Source organism: Manduca sexta, unplaced genomic scaffold (genome assembly GCF_014839805.1).
Source record: "Manduca sexta isolate Smith_Timp_Sample1 unplaced genomic scaffold, JHU_Msex_v1.0 HiC_scaffold_1086, whole genome shotgun sequence".
Lineage (NCBI taxonomy): Eukaryota > Metazoa > Arthropoda > Insecta > Lepidoptera > Sphingidae > Manduca > Manduca sexta.
In genome coordinates this window covers 1-24,774 of record NW_023591916.1, presented here as the reverse complement: position 1 = coordinate 24,774, position 24,774 = coordinate 1, and the positions used below count along the sequence as shown (strand labels likewise).

The 24,774-nt window shown below is 33.0% G+C and overlaps 3 protein-coding genes and 1 pseudogene across 5 annotated transcripts; 3 read left to right on the top strand and 1 right to left on the bottom strand.

Moving 5' to 3' along the window:
* Window positions 1-76: 76 nt before the first annotated feature.
* Window positions 77-13,421, bottom strand: LOC119188319 (protein FAM76A-like). Of its 2 annotated transcripts, none has more exons than XM_037445023.1 (8): window positions 13,164-13,421; window positions 12,963-13,027; window positions 4,863-4,966; window positions 3,815-3,924; window positions 3,627-3,736; window positions 3,357-3,478; window positions 2,938-3,074; window positions 77-2,392 (listed from the first exon to the last, which is right to left on the bottom strand). In XM_037445023.1, exons 1-8 carry the CDS (start codon window positions 13,257-13,259, stop codon window positions 2,156-2,158), a joined length of 981 nt encoding a protein of 326 aa, XP_037300920.1. In that variant the 5' UTR covers window positions 13,260-13,421; the 3' UTR covers window positions 77-2,155. The 2 variants fall into 2 exon arrangements, with proteins under 2 accessions (XP_037300920.1, XP_037300921.1); XM_037445024.1 differs by having other exon boundaries at window positions 2,938-3,059.
* A 1,074-nt stretch (window positions 13,422-14,495) lies between these two features.
* On the top strand, window positions 14,496-19,273 carry LOC119191138. Of its 2 annotated transcripts, none has more exons than XM_037445026.1 (9): window positions 14,496-14,736; window positions 14,817-14,965; window positions 16,297-16,429; window positions 16,543-16,731; window positions 17,380-17,564; window positions 17,801-17,966; window positions 18,329-18,389; window positions 18,466-18,854; window positions 18,947-19,273. In XM_037445026.1, the coding sequence occupies exons 4-9, from the start codon at window positions 16,644-16,646 to the stop codon at window positions 19,252-19,254; spliced, it is 1,197 nt and encodes a 398-aa protein (XP_037300923.1). In that variant the 5' UTR covers window positions 14,496-14,736; window positions 14,817-14,965; window positions 16,297-16,429; window positions 16,543-16,643; the 3' UTR covers window positions 19,255-19,273. The 2 variants fall into 2 exon arrangements, with proteins under 2 accessions (XP_037300923.1, XP_037300922.1); XM_037445025.1 differs by having other exon boundaries at window positions 18,326-18,389.
* LOC119191136 lies at window positions 19,252-20,141 on the top strand. The gene has a single exon (XM_037445022.1). It carries the CDS (start codon window positions 19,554-19,556, stop codon window positions 20,139-20,141), a length of 588 nt encoding a protein of 195 aa, XP_037300919.1. The 5' UTR covers window positions 19,252-19,553.
* Window positions 20,082-22,740, top strand: LOC119191137 (annotated as a pseudogene).
* Window positions 22,741-24,774: the final 2,034 nt, after the last annotated feature.

The window sequence follows — 24,774 nt, the reverse complement described above, 5'->3', positions numbered from 1 at the left end:
ATATCTTGTGAAATAACAACTAAGGGTTTTGTACGTATATAAGGTTTGCGGTTTTTATTAGTGCCTCCGACCAAAGTAAATTATAATTATTGTGTTTTTCAAATCTTTAATAGCATTTTACGCTGTCACATTTATTGACAGACTGCGAATTTTTACACTATGTTGACACAGCTTTTTTGGTAAAATGTGATATTGTGTAACAGCATTATAGAAAGTTAAGACTATTATTAATTTCTTTACCCCGAAATTAGTTAACTGGTCAATACAATTATAGCCAATATTAGCCATAGCGCGAGCACGAAAGAAATAAATATTTCATAACACTGCAGGATAATTATAATTATCATGTTCAAAATACTTGGCTTAGCTAATCAACTCTTTATGATATTTTTTTTAATCATACATGTTTTTTATAGTAAAATAAAAATGCTTAAATATCAACTGATGACAAATATTTCCGGTGAATGATTTCATATGATATATTTTAATGTCATTGTTATATAAAATTATATTTAGGCCTATTCACATTTTTCATTTAGATTTGTCACATTTTATTATTTACATTAATAATATTTTTATTTTTATATTGGTACGATTATTTAAAATTACATTACAACAAAAATATCTTATACTTATTACAATCTTTACGGATCAAACACTGTAACTGATTTTTCAATGATCAGATTAAAGTTATTAGTATCTATTTCAATTATGAGATTAGTCAAACAAAAATACGTAAAAATTGAGTTGAATTAAATACCTCTATTGTTTTATTGCTATATTCAGTCAGGTTATTATAATTTATTTGCTGCATAACTTTTATCTGATGATTGAAAAAACCGCCTCAAATCAAGACAAATCGTACATAACAATGTCCATTACTGGTCAATGTTAACATGTATGTATACACGATATTATCCGGATTATTTAACATCACTGCTTTCAAGTACCTATCGTTACTTAATTGATTTACAAAACATGACAGCACACACATTGACATTAAAAATTCACTAATTACACTACATACTTAACTATAATGGTATAACTACACAGATCGCTATTCTAAAACGCTCTATGAAAGTCGCGCCAGACCAATATTTTACGTTCGATACTAACACCCAAAGTTACCACGAAACAAAAATATTGATAAAGATTACACATCATAAGTTCCACCATCTATCTAGCAAAATATAAAATTATTGTTTAACACTGATATGACGTACATTATAAAATATAACTTTTTTTTTTAAACAGATAATGACATTTCTATTAATTGTTTTTATTCCAGTGTTTAATAGTATACAAATGCTAACAACACACGGCTGGTATTTACGATTAACACTTTGGTTTGAATATTTATATTACTTTAATTCGGGTGTTGGACAAAACAATGCTCTGGCATTGGCCTCTGGGCCTTCCTTGGCTATTTTCTTCTCACTTGAGGAGCAATTTACAATACAGGCGTAAAAAATGTAATTTGTTATCTATCGTTGCCATGACGCTTACAATCTAGTCAGAAGTTTATTTCAGTGTGTTAAGTTTTAACACGGCTGTATAACAACTTATTATTACAGTTTTAATCAAGTTATAACCTTACATTTAGTTCTTAAATACAATTCTAATGCTTCTATTTAAACATTACATGTGATAAAGAATAACACAATACAAAATAATATGACTTTGTACCATACAAAATGTTCTATCACAATGTGATTGATTCATTGGCTGATTTTTTATTTTTACATCATTATACTCAATTCTCATTCAAAATCTATGAACTAAATTGATATCATTTAACAGACAATAGAGTACGGCAGAAAGTAAAAATTAGTTTAATGAAGATGAATAAATCAATTTAAATATGCAACCATAAAATAATCTCCAAAATTCCTGAATTAAAGTGTACTAGTCTTTAATACCTTTTAACCCGCATAAGTTAACACTCATTAAATGAAGACTTAACTGACAAAAAAATAAAAAGATGATAAACATGTTGGTGAAATGGTAAAAATTCTAATAATGAATATTTATAAATTAAAAACTAAAATCACTTATGATTAGAAAAATCTACAAATAAAACATTTGTAGAGTAAAAAATAAGAGGAAAATATTTTCCGCAATTTAGAAACGTCGAGTGAATAATAGCGAAATTGTTCTAGTTAGTGCTCGGGCTGTCTGTGCCGCTGCCGCTGTTCTCTGCGTTAGCCAGAATTGTTTTAGTGTTTTTATTGTTCTTCCTGGCGGACTTGCTAAGGGTCGCAACCTCTTTCAGTAAGTTTTGGATCTTGGTGTTCATCAAGTTGAACTTAGTCTCATTGAGGCGCTCTTTATTTTTCATCTCATTACGGAGGTCGGTTGTGCTGTTTAGATGTTGAGCTTTTAGTTCAGTTATCTGAAATAATTATTTTATTTCTTCAGTGGTATACGCAATCTGGTGTTGCTGTGTTTTTCGCTTAATTCTAATAGCTGCGCCACAACCGGTGACCGATATGCGATCTTCCATCCAAGTATTCATCACACATATGACATAAATCATTGTATCTTCCATTAAAATGAATATAAATGAAACGAGTCGCTTATCGTCCACCAAATGTGGTTGGGATTATGTTTCAAAATCTATTTTATATCACTGCTATATTTTAGTAACAACTAATAACCCTACTACATTATTAAATACTAATCTTAACCAAAATAGTATAAATCCTAGCTCATTTGTAAGTAACAACGCCCTAGTCCTAGCACGCAAAATTGAACGTAATTTCATTTGTTTTTGACGGAGGATAATGCATGGTAGATTTTTATAAAAATACCCGATACCTCATAACAAACCCATAAGGTGAAAACAGGATGTGCAAACATTTTCCAGGTATAACATATGAAAATAAATCACCCATAAGACAACGGAATATGCATAACTGAAAGTGTTGCAAACCCTACCTGTCTGTCTTTAGCCAGCAACTCCATGTCTTTTTGCTGCACCTTCTTTTGTAGACTCGCAATGGTCTCTTTCAACTGCGTCATCGCTACGACATGGTCCGAGCTGTTCGGGTCCAGTTCACCTGGAAAAGTTATAACTACTAAAGATATTTGCATTTCTAAATTCTGGTTTCTTGGTATAGGATTGTTTGCTGCAGGCACCATGAATATTTGTGCTTACGACGTTTTTTCAAGTGCTTACAGCAAAGCTCTAATTCCAAACAATAAAATAAAAAACATTTTTGCCCAGTTATATTAAAAAAAGATTTGAAACAATAATAATTCTTAACAAGTTTGCACTACTTTTACCGCTTCTCTGTCATGTTGTAAATATGAAACAAAATACAAGTCAATCAAAATTAGCATTTATTGATAAATACCTTGCATTGGATTCATCTTGGACTTCTTTTCTAAAGGTTGAGAATCATTGAGCGAGGAATCACTCGCATTCATAGATTTCATCATATCCGACTTGCGTTTCTCTTTGTGACCACTTTTAGATCTGTAATACAATATTTGTTACACGTGAAAAACTTTTATGAACTTATGAATATCAATGGAGTACCATACCCGAGTCAAATGTCTCACTTATGGAGAGGCCAGTGGTATCTGCCTACAATAAACGGTTTCTTGGTCAATATATGACTTACTTGTGCGATCTGTGTTTGTGTTTGTCAACAGAGGATAGGTGCTGCTTGGTTCTCGCCAGTGCTCTCTTAAGCGACTGAGTACACAGCCAACAAAGCAATTTTCCATCCACCTAAGTAGTAAATACTATTTTAAATCTGTTTTCCATTTTATTTTATCCTGGTGTAGAAAATTATCAAATTTTAATTACCTTTTTACTATCATCATGTCTATCAAAGGCACACCGCTGTTTGCATTGCTCGCACGTGACAGCCGGCCCATATTTGCGTTCAGAATTGGTACATCTCTGACATTTGTTACCTACAAACATTTCAAATAGGATTACTTCAAGTATTTGATATTTGGGCCGTGGGGTTCTTGGAAGAGTAGAATAGCTCCTTTCTCTTTAAAATCAGAGTTACGTATAAGGCGATTAGTGTTGATCGACGATCAAATAAATTTAGCAAATGTTTCTATTATTACTTATCACAATGAACAAAAAAAACAGCACAGTAACGTATTTTATTGTGCGTTTAGGGAAATTATGAAATGATAATGTGCACGTCACATACTCGTTCCATCACGCCTATCGTAATGACTGCCTCGGTGGCGTAGTTGTATTGCACGTCCGGTACAATAGCGCTCTGAAGTCCTGGGTTCGAATCCCGGGTCGGGCAAAGTGATATTTGGGTTTTTCTGCTCAGTATCAGCCCGGAGTCTGGAATTTGTGCCCGATATGGCGATAGGCTCGCCCCCTATCACATCATGGGACGGAACATACTTGGCGAAAAGTGGGTGCCCTAGTTGCGCCTCTGCATACCCCTTCGGGGATTAAATGCGTGATGTTATGTATGTATTATGTATGGAATGATAAACCATACATTTATAGTCATGACGATAATGATTTATCATTAACGTCCTATTTGCAAGGCGTGATGGAACAAGTATGTGACGTTCCCCTGTCTTACCACCAAAACCTAATGTCGCAAATACAACCTCAACCCATTCCCCGAGACCGCTTTAGTCATGTCTAAACTGCGTAGCTTCACTGTGCATATAATGCTGAGTGTCGATTTGAAAAACATTGCCACGTAAACTCCAAAAATTATTAGTCCAAAACAGTCCCATTATAATGCATTATAACCTAAATGTTACGTTGTAATTCCAATAATTATGTGATAATTATTGTGTCACTTACCATCAGGTGAGCGACCTACTCGTCTGGTCATTAGTTGCATAAAAAACATAAAAGTTCTTACCTATAAAAGCGGCTATAATGTTGCAATATTCACAAGCTGTCGGTTTCCCATATGCTTTGACATTTGCTTCACATTTTTTACATATTGATGAGGTATTGGATTTACTGTAATATGTCATATTCAATTAGTATATACAATTATGGGTATGGATTCGTAACCTATCAAGGAATATGTGTCTAAAGTAATATGAATTTAGTTGTTGCTGATGGCTCTGCTAAAATTACCAAATTATTTATGCTACAGTTATCACAAACCTTGATACAAATTCACAAACATTAATATTATCACAATCGCTCAAGCAATTTAGTCTCTCCCCTATTTTACTTTTATGAGAATTTAATTGCATAATCAAGTACCTATGTTCAATCCGAAACGAACCCATGTTTATTTTTGCTGTTAAGATATCCTGATACCAAATTTGTCGAGCTTACGAAAAAACGGTGGAACTGCAAGTTATTTAATTTCACAATAGATGGCAAAAAAATGTAGATTCTTAAACACATATAATACAACTCTTAAAATCAGAATCTAAATATGTTTTGGCTTAGAAAATGTTCTCAAAATTAAACGAAATAACAAATATTAACAACTTCACGGTACAGCAGGGGTACCAGAAAAATTTAAACGTACGAGATTGCTTCGAAATAATTAGCTAAAGAAATGTCCAGCTAATACTCTACGTCGGTATGGAGGCAAATATTGCTGCTTGTAACGTGCTAGTGTCTTTTACTCTACGGCATTGATTCCCAATTTGGTCCAGGTGGACCCCAAGGGGTCCACGGGAGAGTTGACGGGGGTCTACGTTGACTTGCCCGAATAATCGGGGTCCACGAAAATTTATCTGGTCTGATAGTTAAGTATTAAAATGTTGACTTAACCTATCAATGTAGGCATATATTGACAGGGGCCGTAAGAGGCACGGTGACCCCAACATGACGGTCAGACGCCAGTTAAAGCAGTTTCACTGCGAGACACAAAATAATGTCCTCCGGGTGCAGAACAATTTTGAAAGAGGTCTCTGACAAAACGTTTAGGAGAGGTACCAAACTTTTTTGCTCTGCGCCTATCACTGGCGAAAAAATTTCCGAAAGGGAACCCGATACAACATATAGGTACTAATATGCATAAATACTGTCTATAAATCATTCTGATAATAATTAGATTTTACAGAAATTCTACATAAAGGGAAGCCGGCAGTAATCGGGTTATATGGACCCTTCGCTAGTGACGCCTATGTTCATTGTTTTTGTTAACCTTCCAAGATTTCAAATTGACACTTGTGTATTCTGAGATTTGGCGTGTTTCTTTAATTTATTCGTAATAATAGTTTCGCATATTTGCTGGCGTTGGTACAACCACTCACTTTACAAAGTGCGAATAATATTACTTTACGTAATGTAAGCCGTATAAACGCATCTTTACACATTTCATAACAGTTTACGTATTCCGTTTTTAGTGAATTCGATGTGTTTCACTTAATTCTATTTTTTTAAATGCTCATACTACCGTACAGCTTATCATCTCATACATACCATAAGACCTATTTTCAATAATGATATTTTATATTTTTATTTACAATTTTTATTTTTACCAATAATAAACTGCAGTCCAAATACAAAATTCTATGTTTCTAACTTTAAAACAGACACTGATACTACACAATGTGTCGTCCCCTATTTTACGCTATACGTAATATTTCTAAAAAATCGACTAATAAAGCTGGCGAAATTTTTAATACAAACTTTGATTCATTAAACCTCTTTAGAGGTGATTATAGAGAAATCGTTTCATGCTTGCCTCGGTTGCATGACACTGAAACGTAAACCTATGGATTGAATACCACATTAAAGTATTTCCTTTTTCAATACGATGACGAGACCAGCAAGTCACTCGTTTGAAGGAATGAAACACCACAATCACCTATGAATAGTAGCAATACAACCCAAACATACAATTACAAAGAACTGCATGTCAAATCACTACTTTCATCACTCTGACATTCCATATGAGGTGAGTGTTTCTCTGTATACTTAGCAACTTGTACCAAAGTTATCTAGGCAACTTTTTGTTTACATACAAAAATACATAACTTTTTAATGAACAGAAATAATATAATCTAACTTTTTAATGAACAGCAGATGAACCAATAATATTTTAATTACTTTAGGAAATATTTGGTGCAAAAGAGTTACAGGAAACTGTTGCACATGTCAGGGAGATACAAATAGATAGATATAAAATCTTATTTGGGTATGTATAGAAATTAAATATTTTTGAAATTTATAAAACTTGGAAGTATAGAAAATAAGGTATTTAATTATAATACAAGATAATTATATACTAACCAGAAGCGTCTTTAATGGCAAGTTATTACTTCCAAAGTATATAAATCAATACGGCAAAAAAATATTAACATATTTAATACCCTACCTTATTAATCAACTACCATCATGAAATAACTCACAAAAATAAAAAAAATAAGTTAAAATAATACTTTTTGCAAAACATAAATAAAATAAAAACCTAAAAAAAAATTAAGAAAAGGAAAAAAAAATACTTAGACCCCATTAAACAAGTAAGTGCTTACATATTAAGCATAAAAAAAATAAAAGAAACTTAAAAATCTTAGGAACAGCCTCTATTTCAACTTGTAATTAACATCTACCGCCGGATTATATACTTTTTAACGGTACGCAGTGCGACGGCCGGCTCAGTAGGTGATACACAATATCATATTATTTAAATTGTAATCTACCTTGTACACAACAATTATAAAAAAACTAGCTTTTGCCCGCGGCTCCGCCCGCGTTATAAAGTTTTTCAGGCTAAAGTTTTCCGTTATAAAAGTAGTAGTTTCCCGGGAGCCTATGTTCTTCCCAGGGTCTCAAACTGTCTCCATACTAAATATCATCTTAATACGTTGAGTAGTTTTTGAGTTTAACACGTTCAGGCAGACAGATGCAGCGGGGGACTTTGTTTTATAATATATTTTTTAGAACTTTTTTAGTGGAACAATCCCGTCATACATCATTGTTGCATAACTATAACAGTTTACGCAGTGCAGGCAACGGAAGCTCTCAAAACTAATAATATTCCCCGTTTTTGCAACATGTTTCATTACTGCTCCGCTCCTATTGGGTATAGCGTGATGATATATAGCCTAAAGCGCTCCACGAACAAAGGGCTATCCAACGCAAAAATAATTTTTCAGTTTGGACCGGTAGTTCCTGAGATTAGCCATTATTGCTCCGCTCCTATTGGGTATAGCGTGATGATATATAGCCTATAGCACTCCACGAACCAAGTACTATCCAACGCAAAAAGAATTTTTCAGTTTGGACCAGTAGTTCCTGAGATTAGCCATTACTGCTCCGCTCCTATTGGGTATAGCGTGATGATATATAGCCTATAGCACTCCACGAACAAAGGGCTATCCAATGCAAAAAGATTTTTTCGGATTGGACCGATAGTTCCTGAGATTAGCGCGTTCAAACAAACAAACAAACAAACATTACTGTCAATGATAATGATAATGATGCACGGAAAAACTCACTGAGTTTATGATTGCATTAGTTAGAAGAATATGCTGTGTAAGTTTTTAACAAATCTATACTTATAATAAATCTGTAGAGAGGTAAATTCTGTACATGAAATATATTTCCAAAATAACTATCAGGGGGTGATTAGGGATCGACACTGATGCCAAAAATGCAATTAGTAAAATTTTTGTCTGTCTGTCTGTCTGTCTGTATAACCGTTATAGAAACAAAAACTACTCGACGGATTTTAACGAAACTTGGTACAATTATTTGTCATACTCCTGTGCTGGTTATAGTATACTTTTCATCACGCTACAATTAATAGGAGCAGAGCAGTGAAGGGAAATGTTGGGAAAACGGGAGAAGTTACTCCATTTTTTAAGCTTCCGTCGCGTGTGCAACCTTAATGGTTAAAGCAACACAGAAATCATGTATGACGGAAATGTTCTCCTTAAAATTATGTAAAAAATATCCCACGACAGCATCTGCCTATCTTTTATGGTTGACTCACAATAACACGTGTAACTCCCGATAGCTTAGCAGTTCGAAGCTTTCTCATTATATTTGTCTACTCTTACGTTTATAACACTCTCAGTCATCCCTAATTAAAAAAGTTAACATTATTAAATATTCCATAAAAAAGAATCATAGAAATCGGTATAGAAACACCAAAGTTATACATGATATACGCTAATAATAAGCCATCACGCGTGAATACTGAATCATGCTATATGCTTCCTTCGATTTCACCAGGATCCCATCATCAGACCCTGACCGGACAATCGGGCCACCTGCATACCACCATACATTAAAAAAACATCCCGACAAATTGAGCACCTCCTCCATTTTTGAAGTCCGAAGTCCACGCGGGCGAAGCTGTGGGCGGAAGCTAGTATGTAAATAAATAAAATAAATAAATTAAAAAAAATAAGCCATTACAATAATACGCAGTGACGTAGCACAACTATTAGGGGGGCAGATATATGACCCAAATGAAACCCTAATAGAGCATATTGTTGTCGCGCGTGCCGCTTATTTTTGTTTTGTTGAATTTGGCTATTTGCTCTCGTCTGTTGAAAAGCACGAAAATTGCTGGCCACGTTTATTGTGCGTTTCAATAATGCAGTAGTTTAAGAAATGCCCAAAGCACATAGAATGTACTTAAAACAATGATAAATTCTAAATGTAGACAGTACTTTAAAGTTGAATGGGTTTTCTGTCCTGTTAAAGACAAAGGATTGTTTACTCTGATATCATAGAAAGATAGCAGATAATTTTACAAAATAAATAAATTTTCTATGAAAAATTTATCTATTATTACAATAAAGACTGTCTAAAATATTATAAATACTGGCTGCCCCGTAAATAATGGCTTATTCGTAACGGGTGATTCTACACCTCATCATCTAAAACTAATGTTGATATTATGCTTCTAAACCTTAGGTTCGTAAAAAAACTAGGTATAACAACGTTTTCAAAACATCACGTCATCGCGGTTTATTTGAATGCTGTTCCTACACATTACTATATCTTTTAAATGTCATTTTTTAAGATTACCAAATAGTTAAGTTAGAAAAAAACTTCGTATCATTTTAATTTAAATAATGCTAAAAAGCCATCTAGTTGTCAATAAAAAACTATTTTTTATCTTTATCCTCAAGCAATTGTGATTGTAACAAATGTATCCTCCGAATTCGCTGTCTCACCATTACAAGGTCCTATATTAGTTTTTACTTATGTTACAAAAATTAGATTAAAAATATTCATAATGATAAAATTAAGACAATAGTTCATGATTCCTCCTTTATTTTTACAGGTTATTGGAAATTTTCACTGAAAAATACTTAGATTCATGTGTCAATTTGCACATCAAATACGTATAACATAGAAACTTCAACTGGAGTAATCAAATGTAACTAAGTACCTAAGTGTTGAATATGTTATCAATCATATTGATATTTAAAATATCGTCAGTATCTTTACTTTACATACATAAAATATGCCGGTGTCCGCAAAAGTGTAGGCAGTAGAATAACATTCGTACATATCTCGCAGGGCTTATGTCCGTCGCTTTAATTGAAAAATATCGATTTTTCGCCAATTGGGTAGAAATTCAAAGTCCGATCATTTCGCTGCGATATTTTCTATTGAATAACTGGATCAGAAAATGCGATAACATTACATTTTTTTTTAATGATTTTAGCCACCGGAGCGCCTTAATTAACTATTAGGAATGAGGCAAAAAAAATAATTTTAGTATTTTTACCACATTAAAATTATTTTAGAGAAAAAATGTTGGGATTAGTATTAATAGATAAGCTTAAATATGAAGTTCCATATTTTAAGGTTCATAAACATTGTTTACCCCCCAGGTGACGGTAGCTATAACGCCTTTTCCCGCGCGAAAAAAAGGTCATATGAAAGTGACTTCGATTTTGTTGAAATCTTAACTGAAATTTATTAAAATAAAAGTATTTTATGGATTTTATCGCCGTTTTTTATTTTATAATTTTCCTTGAGAATCTATACTACTTATTCAACATAAAATAATAGTTGTCTAAAAAACTGTTTATGAGATAATTTTTAGTTACTCTCTTTAATATTTTTGCAACCCTATTTCTTGAGGGTTTCTTAATTTAGTTTAGGGTGCTGCTAAACCAACATCTGGTAAGACAGACAGGCATATATCGTAAGGTCACATTAGCTGGTCTACTGTTTAAATTGTCTAGTTTTAAATGATTTAATTTTTTTTCTCTACAAAATAATTATTTACAACTATTTTTTTTATTATAATATTTTGGTATAATAAATAATACAATTAAACATAGACATATAAAGATCTATTGTCTTATTTAGTATCAGGGGCCTAAACACTAATTTTAATACATTTGACTTCAACAACTACAAAATAACCAAACAGACTTTTATAGTATATTTAGCCCATTACTTCTGATTGGGAGTTGTAAAGACGAATTAGCCACATTGAATTTTGTTGAATACTGTGACATTATAGCTATTAAAACATTGTTCAAGTAATGAGAGTTTTTTTCTTTTATATGGGCATGACAAAAGCAGCAATAGCAAAATTAGGAGTGGTACACATAGCCAATATTAATATCCGTAAGATCAAAACCCAAGGGCAAATATAACTTACTTTACTAAAGTAATGTGTGTATTCTTTGTAAATCATTGTTTGCTTGAATAGTGAAAAAAATATCTATAGAAACCTGCATACCTGAGAAGTACAATACAAGAATTATGAGTTTAGAAGGTATGTGAAGCCTGTCAACCCCCACTAGGCCAGTTTGGTGGACTAAGTCCTAAACTCTTCAAGTAGTAGAGAGGGCTCGTGCCCAGAGGTTGGGTTACTGCACATACAGAGCTGATATTATATTTATAATTACTATGGGCATTTATTATTTTTATTGCCAAATTACAGTTTGCATCAGAGATGTCAGATTGGCAGAATTTTTCACAGATTGAGGTAAAGTCCTGTGCACCTGATTCTGCCTAAAGTTACATCTAGATGAAGAGAATTTTGTCACAGTTCAGGGTTATATCTGAACCAATTGTGACACATTTATCACTTGCAGAAAATAGACATTTTCTGCAAGTGATAAATCTGTCAATTGATTTATAGATAGTTTTTTTTAATTTGGAAATATTTAAGATATAAATTAAATACTAAAAATGTCAGTCAAAATTAGGGGCTTACTATAACTTTTAGAGTTGCTTTATTCATTTTAAAAATTCTTTTACTTATGTCTGTAAGTAATGTAGGCTATATTTATTTATATTTAATGTAATTTTTTTTAGGATTTCTGCAGCAACCAGATCCTTGAAGAAATATTTGCTTTAAACAATACAAGGAAAACATGATGCTTCGCAATATATACATAAAACATTAAAGTGTGACTATTTCAAAAAAGCATTTGGTAGCTATCACATTATGAAATGTTGAATGAAAACATTTTCTTTAAAGACCACTTTTGTATACTGATATATGCTAGCCTTACACTTTATGATAAAAGAAATTCACAGTTTTTGTTCACTTTTTAAAAGGTTAAGGTAATTGTCAGAGCTATTTTTAGAGTTACTGCACTTACATCACTCAATTTAAATGTGGTGATAAATTATACTTGAATGTTACTTAATTTCCTATCACTGCAAATAAGCTTAACAAATATATAATCTTTCTATTTTTATATTTGAACATACCTATCACTAAAATGATTGCTTAAGTGTTTAAATATCTTTCCCTGATTGAAAGTTACATTGTCTATGATTTCTATGAGACATAGGTACTTATGCAAAGCATTTCTATATCAGATGTTGAACTACATTAATGAAAGTAACTTTCTCATAACCATGTAGTTCGTGTCATCATTTTCACAGATGTGGAGTGTTTATGGGTTGCTAATTTAAACTAAAGTTTGTGAATAGCAAAATGGGACCCTCGACTTAATATATAGTCACCTAGTTTTGTAGTAGTTTAAGGTAAATAATTCGAAAACACAGCTACGACATAGTTTTAACGTGGGTGTTGGCAATAGACACTGACCTTGTTTGTTGAAATTCTGAGCGGCAGTATGTACACTTGACAACTGGGAATGAACCGCGACATTCCTGGAATGCCACAAAGATATGCGTCATAAACTGACGTGACGATCAAAGTATACCATTCCCGACTCGTGACAAATAAATTCCATATAGATACGGTATTGCACAAAATGTTCCAGACATAATTACTCCTAGTACACACCTTGCATAGTTGTTCTCCTGGTGATAATTCTTCAAAAGGATGTCTCGAAAAACAACGGGAGCAAGCAAACAATGGCGTAGACACCGAACTACTCATTGTTATTACAGAAAGTAAAATTTAAGTACACAACAAGAAAACTGAAAACAAAATTGCTGAAGTTATAAATAACGGTAAAGATATTTTTCAATAGTTCTATCCACCAACTGATTTTAAAAGATGGCTACCATTTACAAATATGGCGACCCGCGTTTGGCATTTCGTTTGTCATGTCATGTTGCAATGTCAACTCATGTCAATCACGAGGCTGTATTTTAAATCTGGAGTGTTCATTATTGACATCATCTAGTTTATTGGTCTCTGAATTGACATCTGACTAGACCGATGGGCTAGACGGATGGGCTTTTCTTTGTTTTGCTACAAGTAAACTAGAAAGTGCAATCCTATACACAATATAATTATTACGAAATATAGTAATATTCAATCAACATTATAATTACTTATTGTAGTAAATACACGTAGTATTGTACGAACCTCAATCAAACTAAATTCACTTATTGAACAACTGACCTGACATTAAATTTAATTGTGTAGCGTGTTATGGTCTAGCCAATCTTACATCTAATCTTTTCTGACTTCTTATTTCATCTTATCGTATCTCCTCACTTCTTATGAATGTTAAAAATATGAAAGTTTGTGAAAATATTAGTATGTTGAAAATATGTGTTCATTCAAAGTAAAGCCTGAAGCAGCAAAGCGGATTTTGATGAAATTTTATCATACGGATAAAATATATTCTGGAGTTATTTATTATCTCTGTAATTTGCTCTCATAGACCGAATTTCTTGTATGCGACAGTAAACAAACGCGCGGCCTGTCCTTTCCTGATAGTCTAAAAAATTATCATAGTGGATTATTGTAGTGGATGGTATTATACATCTGGAATAGCGTGCTGATTTCACATCTGGAAGTCGTATCTAAAAGGATTCTTGCTTTCCATTTTTCTTAACAAAAAAGTTCAGAATTGTTATAAAAGTTCATTTACACGATTGAATAAGTAACAGAAACGTAGCTCTTATGACGCGTCAGTAAATAATAAATATAATACGATGGGACATATAGGAGCAGCAAAAGATATGTTTATTTTTAAATAATTCTATTAATATAAAATACACATCCAATTATGTATATTTCACTTTTTAAAAAGACTGTTTTGACGACATTTTATATGGGCCGGGATCTGAATTCAGATACTAAAAAAACGGAATGTGTAAGTCCAGCCTATCGTTTATGATCAAATGGTATTTGTTTTTTAATCTATGTAGATTTTTGTTTTGTACACAGATTGTATCTATGGAAGCTTCAAGTGAAGCTACGCTTTTTTTCAATTTGTGCTTACTGATTGTGGTGATGTGCGTGGTTTTGTGGGATCCAGAAGTATACCTACCTTGTATTTTTATTGTATCTTTATAAATGTAGTTGTAAATAAGGATTTCTTTGACTACAACGTACTTTGCATATATTAAAATGGCTATACCACCTTTTCCTTCACAAGATTTGGCAAAACTCGTTCTTGGTAAGTACAGCTTTGGCGGGAATCAGTTAGGATTGCTTTATGCCTAACGTTTAAAATTATATTGGTTTCCGTTATTACAGGGTATCTAGCTGAGGAGCAGTTGATGACTGCATATGATGAGTTCTTACAAGCGAGCCCATACTTGGACGCTATGCGTAATGAATACGACAGGATATTTATGACTTCCCTCAAGAACGTTTTAGCGGAATATAGAGCTGTAAAATATATGGTATGTAATACAACGTTACAATGAAAACATTTTATAATGCTAGGTACATTTTAAACCCTTTATCATAAATGGGGTGTGTTGATGCCTCAGTCTCACCAATTACGCCTAACTGAAATGCCTTGATTTAAACCGACGTTCTTGAGGATGAACTTTAAGAAGACGAGTACGTTTAGTGTACATTGTGGATTATACTGAAATGTTGTTTACCATAGCATTTTGATTACATAATGGTGTCCCAAACAAAACATGTTTACTATTCCACACTGGATTATTGGACAATCTCACAAACATAAATTATTTAAAGTTTCGAAGGGATTGTTAGAGACCTGTAGAACTATGGCTTTAAGAGATAAAGAGGACAATTACTCTTGGGTCTAAGGAATACACCTAGTTAATATTTTGCAAAGTGATTTTGTTACTGTGACTGAGTACTGTGTCACTTTCCTAACTGTGTTGGAATATTATGAACTAAATTTCAATTATAATAAAATGTTAATTTGGTATCTATTTATAATGTATAGTTATATGTGCTGATAATTTTCATCTGTTACTTCCAAAGATGTTAACATACCTTGCAAAAACACCAAGTGATTGGAGTACATACTATTATCAAACACAGAATTTGCTTTTGACAATATGCCACACCCTTTTGCACCATTCAGACTGGTTATTTCACAGTGAAGTGCTTTAGCATAAGGGGACAAAAATTATATTTTAATGACTTGAATTTAAAGATTTGATACTTATGAGAGAAAAAAGAAAATATAATGTATACTTAAATCATCAGAGAATTCTAGAAATGTCAACATTTGTAGTATTTAGTGTAGTTCAATAACTTCTCATATAATTCTATGATGATAGTGTACTGTTTTAGTATAGTACTACAATATTTGAGTAGCAGTTTTGTATATTCTAGCCAATATTTTTCATTCTAGTATAAATTATTGCTATCCACAGACCAGATCTATAACTAGTTTCAGTAAGATCTTTTATCATGTATGTAATTTCAATTTTACATTTATTATTATGCAGTGTTCACAAATTTAATTTTCTATTTGAATACTTATGTGTTAAGATATCATTATATTGGTTGTAAAATATGATGTGTGTACAACTAGCTCTCAATAATAAGTAGTGTTTCAAAGTAGGTAATATGTAACAGTAATGTATAATGAAAACTTTTTGTTGTATAAAATCAAATATTGGAAACTGGTTTATTTTCATATTCTTCATGCAACTAACACCAACTCTCACAGACAAGACTGAACATACTAAATGTAAGAGTCCTCTTATTGTGCATAAATACCTATTTTGTATGTTGTTTTTTACAGTGGAAACTTGCAAACCGCTCACACTGAGGAGGAAATTGTTCAGATGTGTAAATCTATTAGAAATTATAAAATTTCTTATAGACAATGTTGATTATAACAAATTACTTGCCCAGGATATAGCAGAGAAAAACAGGTGATACATTTTAGAAATATTTGAAGATAATATTATTCAAAGAGGAAAATTAACATTTATTGAGGTTATATTTTAAAGTCTATTTTTTTAATTTGTTTTCATAAAATTTCCAGCCTTGATAAACAAAATATTACACTACAAACTGCACAGTGTGAGATATGTAATTCATTAAAGCTGCCAAATTGCATCTGTAAAGGTCAACCAAACACCTGGAATGCTTCAAACATTGAAAATGCATCTCAAGCGGAAGAAAAGCACTTTGCAGAATTCTATTGAGACAACTGCATTGACAGATTTGCCAGGTAATTTAAAGGATGAACTGATAATTTCTCATATCAATTGTAGTGTATCTAGACCAGGCTTTTTCAAACTTTTGGCTCCACTAACCCCATTAAGATTCCAGATGACAGCAAACCTTTAAACTAATTAAAGAAACATGTGTCGCATGTACCTGTTAGTCATTGGTCAGGGTTTCCCAAAGTTGGGTTCGCAGGTTGCGTACCCCACTTGGAGAACCCTCATCTAGACAAACCTGATCGGTGTATAAGCTTTTTCAGATTTTACGTATGCTTTTTAGCTCAAGGATTAAAACAGTATAAAAAATTTACTTTATATATTACGAATAAAAGTAGCCTTTATTTAAATCCTTGATTTAGTATATTTTCATGTAAATTTTGTTAAAACATTGAAGTATAAAATGTCTGCACAAACTTTCACATTATCATATTAAATATTTTCTTGAGTTTTGTCATAATACCTGGTTATTTGATAAAACTTATGAATAATTTCCATTATTTAGAACTATAGGTAATATGAATTTGATTAGAAACCATATTATGGTTTCTTTGGTTGGTTGATTCAACAAGAATTTAACAGTAGAGATTTTTAGCATTTCATTTTTTGTGCCCCTTTTAGAGTGGTAATAAAAATTTGTCCTTTCACTCTTTCAGGAAATCATGGCAATCTTGGAAAATCACAAGCAAAAAGATCAAATAAGAGAAATACAACTATACCACCTAATGTAACTCCTACACAGAATGACTTAAGTGTAAAACAACCAAAATCTGCAAAAAACAAAAATGCACCTGGACATTCAAAAGTTGCTAATTGTTCAAAAATGGGTATTAATTCAAATGTAAGTGAACCAATCTAACGTTAGAAGATGATATAATTTGGGATTTTATATTTTTATTGTATGACTAGTTTGCAATTGCATAAAATTTTAAATAAGAATGGAAAGGAAACGTAACTTTCGATTTCTAGACTACAGGTAGATCAAATACCCCGAATCTCTATACTTTTCCTCATGTCTATTCTTTTAATTTAGGTCAGGTAGTGCGTTCATAATCACAGTATGGTGAATGTTTTCAGGTACAGCCAACATGTGTAACAGGCTCAATATCAAATATACCTGAATGCAATAATATTCATCTTGCTAAGAATAATTCTGGAGTGTTTAACAGATATAATAGCATATCTGATAATAAGGGAATTTCCAGTGCTAGTACATTTCAAGATTTTGCTTCTGGGGTCCAAGGTACCTTACAATTTTTCTTTCTTATATTATTTATTGACTGCTTTGGTGCCGTAGTTGTACTGCATGCGTGGTTCGGCAGCGCTCTGAGGTCCTGGGTTCGAATCCTGGGTTAGACAAAGTGATATTTGGGTTTTTCTGTTTAGTTTCGCTCTAGAGTCGAATTTCTGCCCGATATGACGATGGGCTCGCTCTCTATCACGGCATGGGATGGAACACACTTAGCGAAAAATGGGCACCCTAGTTGCGCCTCTGCATATCCCTTTGGGGATAAATGCGTGATAATATGTGTGTGTGTGTGTGTGTGTAATTTTTATTAATTTTACTTTATCAATCATTTTCTTAGTATTTCTGTTTTCTAGCAGGTTGTGAAAAAAGATGTGTCACTGTACCTGATTCTAGTACTTCAGAAAATATGGTTTTCCAGTAAGTAATTATTTTATAACTGTTAAAGAATAAATAAACAAATAAATACACATTTTCTTATTTTATATATTTTCAGATCACCTGCACTTAATAATGATATAAGTAAACACAGAGAAACTTCTAAATCACAGATAGTTTTTAAAATGGAGTCCATTAATAAAAACATACAACCACAACCTAAACCAAGTGTGGCTACTGTCTGTGCAACATATTGCAAAATTAAACCAAAGACTGATGAACAAAGAATTAGGATATTGTCTGACATCAAAGTTGATAATGCCATAAATAGTAATGAAAGAAAACTAATCCCTGTATTAAGAAATGCTACATCCACACCTTTGTTGCAAACTTTAGTTATCAATGGAACACCTGCATATAGACCACATCCTGTAAATATGCAACAACAAAGTTTTACTAAAGATGAGATTATGGCCATGCCTACTATTATTGTTGTTCCAGCATCAGGTAAGCTTATAGAGTTTATTGGGTAACAACCTTAATATTGATTGAAAATGTGATTTATAAGCAATTACTAAGCTAGTTTTCGGCTGTTTCAGATCCATCCCAATTGTCTACAAACATGAAGTTTAGTTCCGTGACGTCTCAAAGTTCTAATATTATATCAGTGCCGACTAGTCGCACTGAAAAAGTTTTGAGTCCTCTCGTGGTGGATGTTTCATCAAATTCTTCTGAAGAAAATGATAAAAAAGAAGAAACAGCTAAAGAAGCAGAAACTGCTGTAAATGAAGTAGGTCTTATCAAGACTGTAGATATTGCTGCACAACCAAAAATGACTTCAATGCCTAAAGATGGAGTCAAAGCATGTACAGCAGAGACTAGTACGCCAATGGTATTTCCCCTTTGAGAAAATCTTCTTCGACACCTCGTCGTACATCGCACGTAAGAGTTTTGGATTTTACTACTCCTAGAAGAGTTTTACATGAAACTATCATAGAACAAGACTCTGTGCAACCTAGCACCAAACCTACTGATTTTGTTCTTAGTCAAAATATTGGTACAGTTTTGTCAGAACAAGTTGACTTTGCCTTAAATGAAAACAATAAACAAATAGCAAACGTCCTAAATGTTACTACTAAACCTGCAAATGATAATAAAGAAACTGTAACATATACAAAGGGTAATTGGGATCATGACTTAAGAGCTATGATAGAAAAAGATAAGGAAGTCTTATCAAAAGTTAAAACTAAGCAAAAAACAAAAACTACCAAAAAGAAAAAAGATGACAAAAAGAAGACTGCTGAAAAAGATGTTTCTGAAAAAAATAAACGGAGAAAAAGTAAGAGAAAACTTGAGGAAGAAGATGAGCCTGATCTCACTATCAAGCCAGATGCCATACCTGTAAAGCCCACCATAAATATTAAGCCTGCCGCAGAAAGGGGATCAGTTTTAACTAGTACTACAAAAAAAGAAGTTGAAAATTGTAATGTGAAATGTATCGACGAAGAGAGTAAACATAACGAAGAACGCACTGACACTCCTGAGGTAGATCGAATCGCTTTGCAAAATGCAATTGGTGCAAAATTAAATATTTCAGACTTATTAGAAACACCTTATAAACAAGTTTTCTATGATATACAAATGGAAACGCCAAGATGCCTGGGTCCAGACATGCCAGATGAACCAATGTCTGACATTAAGATTATGAATATACCTACTCCTAGATTTTTGATAGTCCAAAATAACACAAGCTACCCCTTCGTCATATTCATCAAGACCAACCGATTATTCTAGTGGAGGTTCTTATTATAAACCTGATGATCAAGACTATTTGCCAGTCCCAGAATTCAAATGTCCCGTGACATCATCGAAGGCAGACGAAAATGTTGATCTAGTAAAAGATAAAAGTAAAGATAAGAGAACTACTAGGCCAGTACGACAATGTGCTAAGAACGTGTCGTATTTTACAAGCACCAAAATAAGAGATGGTGACGATAAGACCGACGTAGATTCTATATGTAGTGCAAGTTCAAATACGGATAATATGCAAGATCGGGTAGTCGATAAAGATAAAACAATTAAAGTTAATAAAGCAAATGAGACATCTAAAGTTGAAAGGAGTAAAAGGGCATTAAAAAGAAGAAATCTCCAGCTGTAAAACAAAAGCCTAAAACCTTTATGAAAATTAAGCCAAGACGAATTACACCTACCAAAGAAAATCTGTCAGGCAAATCAAGAAAAAGAACTTTGCAAAGTAGTTCACCGAAATTGCCGAGAAAAAGAACATCTAGTAAAGACAAAAATATAAATGTAACACCCATTATAACATCTGTTCCCGCTAAATCGCGCAGGAAGTCTTCAACTCCAAGAAAACTTCATTGTAGTAAAACCTTTAATTCAGAAAATTCTGAACATAATTCGCCTGAAACATTAAGTGACAAAAAACTACAAAATGTCACTCGTGATACAAATTCTTTAAATACTCAAGATTCAGACACCGAACAATTGAATCTACGATGGTCTGATGATGGTTCACAAGATGCAAAGACAAGTGAAGTTCCGAAAAATGTCAGTGAAAGTGAAGATATATCACAGATCCAAGAATATATTAAAACTACGGTAATAAACGTAAACGCCAAAGAAAGTAGTAGTGTATTGCAAACTCATTTAGTTAGGCGAGGATTTGACGAAGAAACTGCTAAAACTATTGAAAAAGATTTATTGGATACACCACCCCGTAATGAATCTCGGCAAGTAATGCAACAAAATATTTCAGAGCCAAAAGATCAGATAATTCATGAAATGATATTATCTGACAAATCTATTGATACTGACAGCAGTATTAATAATGAGTTGCAAATTGTTCCTGATAATATAGATGGTGACGAAGAAATAGAATTGTCTGTCCATGAAAGCAATGAAGAATCTAACAATTGGTGCTCTGTAACATTTAAAGGTGATGAGACGATTTATCCAAATCAGCAGCCATTGGCAAAACTAAAGGACACGTTTTCTATGGAAGTATGTATAGAAGATGGTATTGCTATTAGATTAAGAGCTACTCCTTTTAATTCTTTGTTTGATATCGAGGCTGGTCAAGAAGATCGAGTTATTTGTGATAAAGAAATGCGCGACGCTGTGGAATCGATATCAAATATTGAGAAACTTTATACTCCCCTTAAAGACCCTATAAGAGCGCAATGCTATGAAATATTTGATTCTACTCTGACTAGTTTAGACACTCCTTTAAAAGTGAGCAGTCCAAGAAGATATAGCCATGAAATTACTACCGCAGAAATAATCTTGGAAGAAGAAAAGCCAGAAATTAAAGATAACGAAAAAATTGAATTTAAGAAACGGAAGAGAAAAAATTGCATTGATTCCGATGATTCATCAAATGAAAGCAAGAAAATAAAACCAGATGCCCAGTATCTTTTGGCCTCTACAAACATTCGAAACATAGATATTGAGACGGTTTTGACGAAACTACATGGTCCATAGCAAATTATTATTCGTAAAAAATATATTTGTATCATAATACGATATATACTTATAAAATATTATTTTATCATAAATTATATTTTTTAGAAAATCGCGTATTGAATTTTGATACTCATAGGTCCTAACCGGAGAAGAAATAAATTATTTCGCATTAATAAATCGTATTCACCTTAAAACTTTGTAAAGATAGTTCGTTTCCAAAAACTTATATAGAAGCAACTTTTTTTATTCATACGTACGATTCCTGAAAGAATGTAGTGAATTTCAGAACATACAGAAAGGCGACACTGACAGATACTCAAAATAGTTTTTAGTTGTCTGCATCGGAACAGGTGATGCAATAATCTACTGATGATTATTGCTATCAATAATTGCCCCGTCTAGATGAGTCTTAACGCTACTGTTGACTTCGTTATCGACATACGTATTGATAATTGTATAATTAGGCTAGTTCCAGATTTTTCAAACTTGTTATTTTTGCCGTCCTTAATAAAAACCGTGCCTATTTATAGTATATATAGCTACAGCTTATGAAATTACACCAAAGACGTTGGTAATAAATTATAGATACATAATATTTATTTTTTGTTTCTGGAATTAGCCTTGCAAATGCGCTTTCTGTTTGATTTTGGGCATAGATGTGCATCAAAATAATCAATTGTGTTCAACCAAACAGGCTTAGCTGTAGAATGGCCATTCCTATTTTTAACAAGATGTTTCTTATTACCTATTTACTTCTTTAACTACTGATTTCTTATAACTTTTGATTTCTTATTTAAAAATACCTGAAATACGATGAGTGTTAATAAATTAATTATGTACGTAAAGTTCATTTTAAGCAATATAGCTTTACGTTTGGAATCATTGGTATGCGATGTTCATTCGCATAAGGACAGCCTTTGTTAATTGTTTTGTAATACGTATGTCGCAATTGTATTGCTTAATAAACTATTTACATATTGCTGTTTCAATACAGATCTGTTATGTATAGAATACGAACTATTTTGTTAAAATGAAGCAATCCAACTACGACATGCGACCAAATGCGTTTACCGCCTTTAAATGTGGGTTCGTTTAGACGATTAAGCTGTACGTACTTGTCATGACTAAGATTAGGTTTGTAAATAACATTATATTTATATGTGTTAGACACATAGGTAAGTTATTTGATTTTTATGACTAAGTACGATGTTACGATGTTTAAGTATATATAGGTTATAATATGTTGTGCTAGCCACAGAATAAAAAAGTATTATACCACCCTTGGAGTTTTACTTCGCCTGTGAATTCCTATTTAGACTTGAGCTCAATAATTGTATATATTGCCTACAGTAAAAATGTATAAATTATTTCAATACGGTAAGTTTTTAAGTGTCAAGTGGATAATAAGAAAGTGGGAAAGTTCTCTCCTAGAATTTCTATTCGTCCATGTCGTAATGTTATATCGTGAAAGAAAGAAAACTGTAGATAATCAAAGCCGTACTTATCTATATATGCGTGATCCTAATAAACGGGCATTTTTAAGATAAGGTAGCCTTATGTGTATGGGCGTATTCAGTGTAGGTATATCTACACACCTCAGTCACTGCCTCGGTGGCGAAGTTGTAATTGTAGACGATACGAGTACAATCACCGCGCTGACGTCCTGGCTTCGAATCCTGGGTCGGGCTAAAATAATTGTAAATGGATTTATCCAACTTAAAATTACTCAGTCGCAGCTTGGTATCAGGAGGTTGGTCGTGTGGTATTCCCGTGCCTCGGAAACCACGTAAAGTTGATCGTGCGCCTGATCTCCGGTGATATCGGATTGCCGTCATCGGACTATAAGAGTGGAGGAATAGAGAGTGTACCTGTGTACTGCGCATACACTTTTGTACTATAATATATTATGCCTACTTGGCTTATCTTCTTGGTCGAGATTAGCCGCCGTGACCGTAATTCTGCTTTTCCTAGCTTGATAACAAGATTCCTCATGTACGCATCGTATAATCATGAAATTGCACGCAACCGAAATTGCAATAGAAAAGTTGAAAATTTTTGCAAAACCTAAGGCTATCGGTGTAATAGGGAGGGTTTTATCATATGACAGATTAATCCACTCAAAATATCCACCTGTTTTATGACATACCAGGACTATTATATATTGTCCATTGCTGAGCATGCTCCTACAGCTATAGTTTTAGGCCTTAGTGCACCACGCTGGACTAGAGCGTTGGCGGATTTCACAATACCTTCGAAATTCTTGTAGAAAACTTCTCAAGTGTGTATGTAGGTTCCTCACGTATTTGCCGTCACCTTTAAAGCGATCGTTAGTGATAATAACTAAAAATAACATAATAAAAAGAAACATCGGTAACTTACGGTGTTTGGTGATTAGATCTCACGCTGCTGTTGACGTTGAGGATGCCTGAGCGCCCCCTATAACGTGAGACGGGCTGGATTAGGCGGTACCACGCAGGTGGTTGCACAGAACGGTTAGGCATTTGTTGCCGGAGGAATATGTAGCCCCCAATGCGTCGAAGATGACCACCGCCGTGTTTTAATTTTATGTTATAGTCTAATATAATGTTATAAAATTAAAACCTCGAGTACAGTATTGTGCATACAATTGTGATAACTTAGTATTGGTGTATTGAATGACGCACGAACAAGTACACATACTCTTTAAGAAATACATATAAATACCTAATATTATATCGTATAATTGACTTTTAGTCAACGTGGTTAATTTTTGTTTGTAAAATACAATACCTATTTAGAAGTTATTTATCACAAGCACGCATGATTCGTTCAGGTCTACTCGTTAAGCTCATTATTGAGATAATTAGCGCATGCGCCCTAATTTGCCGGTTGAATTAGTGGAGCGTCGAGGTGCAATTATGATATTTCGTTTAATTAGATATTGCCATTACTTACAGATAGTCGT

Excerpts from the sequence above, each read along its gene's own strand:
- LOC119188319 (XM_037445023.1), bottom strand. The coding sequence starts at position 13,259 with ATGAGTAGTTCGGTGTCTACGCCATTGTTTGCTTGCTCCCGTTGTTTT. Across the intron at positions 3,479-3,626 it reads CACAAACACAGATCGCACAA|ATCTAAAAGTGGTCACAAAG; the intron begins GTAAGTCATATA and ends ATTGTATTACAG. Across the intron at positions 2,393-2,937 it reads TGCTGGCTAAAGACAGACAG|ATAACTGAACTAAAAGCTCA; the intron begins GTAGGGTTTGCA and ends TAATTATTTCAG.
- LOC119191138 (XM_037445025.1), top strand. The coding sequence starts at position 16,644 with ATGCTTCAAACATTGAAAATGCATCTCAAGCGGAAGAAAAGCACTTTG. Across the intron at positions 16,732-17,379 it reads TGCATTGACAGATTTGCCAG|GAAATCATGGCAATCTTGGA; the intron begins GTAATTTAAAGG and ends TCACTCTTTCAG. Across the intron at positions 18,390-18,465 it reads TCAGAAAATATGGTTTTCCA|ATCACCTGCACTTAATAATG; the intron begins GTAAGTAATTAT and ends ATATATTTTCAG.
- LOC119191136 (XM_037445022.1), top strand. The coding sequence starts at position 19,554 with ATGATAGAAAAAGATAAGGAAGTCTTATCAAAAGTTAAAACTAAGCAA.